Genomic DNA, 4,422 nt, shown 5'->3' with positions numbered 1-4,422 from the left:
ATTTGTCCACTTTGAACTTAAATATCATTCCCTTACCTTAAACTTTTCATTACAAAAAAGAGAGATGAAGTTGATGATACTTTGGATTCGGCCAAAACAATGTGGGGCTTTTGCACGTGGCTCAGGCAGGAAATTTTTCCCGTTCATTCATAGTTTTGTCTGCTATCCCATGTCATCTAATCTCATTTTCATAATCATGTGTCAATCACCAAAGTAAAAACTTGATTAACATCAAATCGGTTAACCCGCTTAAAAAACAAAAACATCAAGTTAGTGAACCAAACGAGAAGAAAAGCAAAAAAAAAACTTGAGCATACTCATATTTCACAAGCATTTGTACAACATTGATCTGTGACTAGTGTAATAATATATCGTACATACATAAAAAGACAGAACGATATATTATTAATCAACTTAATTATTATCATCATGTGATTCCATTCCATTTGATACCTTCCATTCCACCAACCCAACTTAAAAAAATTCCCATATTGGTGGTACTTACAAACAACTTTGAATCGTTTCTTCTTCTTCTTCTTCTTCTTCTCTCTCTCTTCCTTTCTTATTCATGTGATGATTCATGTAATGCAGCATGCATTAGGATTTTCATCACTGAAGAGTTGAGGAGGTGGTAGACGTTCAATAACATAGAGTGGAGGGTAGTGGTAATAGTACATCATCCTCTTCATGCCTTCGTCATCAATGTTAGCCATTACCACATTCTCCTCTTTTTTGGCTTCTTCTTTGCTTTCTTCACCACCCTTTTCTTCTTTGTTCTCATTCTTCTTGTCAGCACCTTCACCACCCTCTTCTTTCTTTGGTTCTTCTGGTGGCTTTTCCTCTTCTTTCTTCTCTTCAGGTTTAGCCTCTTCTTCTGCAGGTTTCTCAGCTTCTTTATTCTCTTCTTTCTTTTCTGGTTCAGGTTCTGGCTGAGGAACTATCTTGGCTTGCTTTTTGGTGCGTCTATAGACATAATCCACTAGCTTGTTTGCATCCATAGTTCCTGTCACAAGAACCTTCCCTGTGCTAAACTCTGTCAATGCTGTTTGAACACCTACATTGATGAACAGAAGTTAAGACATTAATTACAAATAAATATTGCCTTAGTTAAGTCCTTTTTAGGTTACGCCTCGAAGGCAAAAAGACGAGACTAAGGTATCTTTTTGCTGAACTTTTATTTTGTTCCTTAAAAGGAAAATATTCTCTAATTAACTTTTATAAAAGTTCTTTTTAAGTTTTCTTTTATAGTTTTATTTTCAATTTTATACTACATACATATCATAAAAAAAATAAAAATTAAATACACTTTGTTAAAATATTTTCAATTACTTAAAATTAAGTTTCATGGAACTTCACCTTTAAATGGCTGCGATTTGATTTTTGAGGCATGAATCAAGAAATTAGAAAGTGTTAAAAAAGAAACTTTGTTTGGTGAATGGCATGAATGAATTTTAAATCTATGTTTCTTTCTTAATTGTATTTGTGTAAGAGTTAAAGTTTGTTTCATCACTTTTAATTGTCAAATTTTGGTCATCTTTATGGAATCTCTTCATCCCTTCCCCCACAATTTCTTTCACTTTTTGAGGTGCAATCTCTTGCAGGGCATGGACATGGGGCCCATGTCTCACATAATCACTGACCAATTTGCACAAAAGAACGCCACATTAAGAGGGTTCAGCTAAAGTGCTGACTAGGCAATCTGATGGATACAATGCATGAAAGGATGGACATGCTCAAATTCCGGAGTGATGATTCATCCTTTATGAGATCCTTTATATTATTTTGTTGTAAAGTGGTATATGAAGTTGATTTGTCACAGTCAAAAAACTGCATTTGGCACCACAAAATTTAATCATTACAAAAGCAGCTGTCTACTTCTTTCCCTTTTTTTAACCTGTCCTTTCTAAATTACAACTAACAATGTAGCCATCATATACTGAAATCAAGAGAAAAATTGTACCTCTCATTTGTAGTATCTTCCTCTTGAGTTGCTCAGCACAGGCCTCACAGTGCATATTTACATTAAGTTCCACAGTAACTGGTCCACTGACCTGGAACACCAACAATTGCCCTTTGTTGATCAACTGTTTATATGTAAATTAGCATTTCCTTTGTTTAGTTTGGTCTCAACTAGAAAAGAAGAAAATTATTATGATACCTGAGAATTGACAACTTCTGGTATAGGTTCTCCTTCTGCTGCAGGCAATGGAGATATAACATTGGCTCTTCTCTTTGCTTTCTTGGTAATTATGTTGCAGATCGCTTGAGGCTCAACTATACCCTTTATGGTCACTTCATTTTTTGTCATGTCAATTACCACTCCCTCAACACCTGTTAGAAGATAAAAACAAAAGAAAATAAGTCCACATGCATGCATGACATTTGGAAAAAAAAAGGAAAGGGACCATATAACAGATGTGAATTGAACCTCTCATTTTCATGATATATCTCTGAATTTTCTTGGCACATCCCACACAATGCAAGTCCACAAATAGCACACATGGGGAAGGTGGTTTAGTCTCTTCCTTCTTCTCCTCTGCTGGCTTTTCCTCTTGTTTTTCTTCTTTCGTTTCCTCAAGCTGTTCTTTCTTCTCCTCAGGCTTGGTTTCAGCCTTGGGTTGTTCCTACTCAACACAAAAGAATAAGCACATCTAATAAGTAAAAGAACTAATACAGCCCAGTTATAAGAAAAATCATCACTAAAAAACCATGATGCCAACAGAAGAGTTATGTCACCTGTTGTACTTGCTCTCCCATCTTCCCTATGAATGAAGACTGGAATATCAAAGTAGTATTCTGATTTTGGAAAAAAGGTTCTTGGACATGCAAGAGATGGAGAGGGTTTAACTAGTAAAAGGAAGTGAGTGATATTATAGGGAAGGACGGAGTAGGAGTATGATGGATGGCCGGTGAGTGATTGGCATATAAAGTTAAACTGAGTGATTCCTTATCACATGCAGTGCCACTAACTGCAAAAGGAACCTCTTAGTTTAATATTTCTTTTCAATCTTCAAGGGTGAAGGTTGAAGGGGGTAAATCAGTGGAGCAGGCAGATTTATAGAGATCAAGAGGAGGAGGAGGGGGGGGGGGGGGGGGGGGGGGAGAGAGAGGGTACTCTGAAAAATTATAATACTTCCATTGTCCACCGACTGGTAGATTTTTCATGACAAGGTGGTGAAGTGTCATTCTGTCAGACATGCATGGCATATGTGTAAGTGTAGGACCTCATTAGGACAACCTGGAAGCCTACCTAGGTGTGGATCTATAGTGTTCAGCACCTATAGTGAATCTGATTATTACTTTTACATTTAGCTATTCTTTTCTGCACATGTAATTATAAAATTAATTTCTACTTTACTAAGCAAATTACAATACACCACCTAAGCTAAAATAATTAACCACGTTGCACTAAGATTCTATCTGTCTATTTGCATTATTAAATTCTTATAAAGTTTATTAGATTATTCTTAAATTGGAAGTTGGTTCAAGTATGTGCTACAGGTTCATTTAGCATCAGTCCAAGAAGACAATTAACTTGTTTCTTTTAAAAAATACGTTTGAGGAATTAAAAATTATTGAGCATCTTTACATTCTAACAACATAACTGCAGCCATTTTAAACTATAGGCTCATTGTTTATTTCAAAAAACAATTAAATCTTTTTTTTTCTTGTTGAGTAATCAATAATCATTCTTCCCCCATTAAATATTAGGCATGCATAAAGCTTGCATATATTTTAAACTTCTTTGCTTCACCTAAGTACACATTACGATACTTTTATGAAAGATAAAGCATCATTTAGATTTGTTAAAGAATAGATTCAACATTTTTTACAAAGATGACAAGAGTTCGTCGAATCAATGAAAGAATATTGCACATAAATTGTTCGTATTTATTCATCCTACTAAAGCTTATGTTGGGGGTATGCGTCCACTCAAATGATTAGACATCAGCAAACTTACGGATACATTGTAATTACCTGAAATATGATATTAAATATTTTCCTTCGAGTTATACATGAGTTTGATTTGACCATTTAGTATAGCTAAGAGCAGGTACCAATCATATGAGCCAGCTGGTGTCATGAATGTGGTCTTAATAGAGATACATTGTGATTTCTTAAAATGAAATTAGCTGATACATTTGCTTTTACACGAATTAGAGCTTAAGCAACGCATTTCTCATTTTTATGAAATGTGATTGGGATGGATGACACATGGGGATTAGAGAAATCTCTTTACAATTTGCGTGTAATAAACTAATCCAATAAAGTTGATCTCACGTGGACTGTTATTGACTTTTCTATTTTCTATGACAAAGCTTCTTTGTTATGTATCTTTTTCATTTCCTGCACTAATAGGTGTTTTGCACTGTAAAATACTCTTTCCAGTTTTATATAAGATGTTGCATAAGTAATTTTTAT

The 4,422-nt window shown here is 34.7% G+C and overlaps 1 protein-coding gene across 2 annotated transcripts; it reads right to left on the bottom strand.

The window, feature by feature from the left end:
• Window positions 1-576: 576 nt before the first annotated feature.
• Window positions 577-3,054, bottom strand: LOC113848133 (heavy metal-associated isoprenylated plant protein 9-like). 2 transcript variants are annotated; one of them, XM_027477522.1, is made up of 5 exons: window positions 2,737-3,054; window positions 2,429-2,624; window positions 2,159-2,331; window positions 1,961-2,051; window positions 577-1,054 (listed from the first exon to the last, which is right to left on the bottom strand). In XM_027477522.1, the coding sequence occupies exons 1-5, from the start codon at window positions 2,755-2,757 to the stop codon at window positions 579-581; spliced, it is 957 nt and encodes a 318-aa protein (XP_027333323.1). In that variant the 5' UTR covers window positions 2,758-3,054; the 3' UTR covers window positions 577-578. The 2 variants fall into 2 exon arrangements, with proteins under 2 accessions (XP_027333323.1, XP_027333324.1); XM_027477523.1 differs by having other exon boundaries at window positions 2,429-2,612; window positions 2,737-2,757.
• Window positions 3,055-4,422: the final 1,368 nt, after the last annotated feature.

The sequence above is a fragment of the Abrus precatorius genome, unplaced genomic scaffold (assembly GCF_003935025.1).
Source record: "Abrus precatorius isolate BTA unplaced genomic scaffold, Abrus_2018 Scaffold8, whole genome shotgun sequence".
NCBI lineage: Eukaryota > Viridiplantae > Streptophyta > Magnoliopsida > Fabales > Fabaceae > Abrus > Abrus precatorius.
Note: the sequence above shows the minus strand (reverse complement) of the source record. Positions and strands in the feature narration are given on the sequence as shown.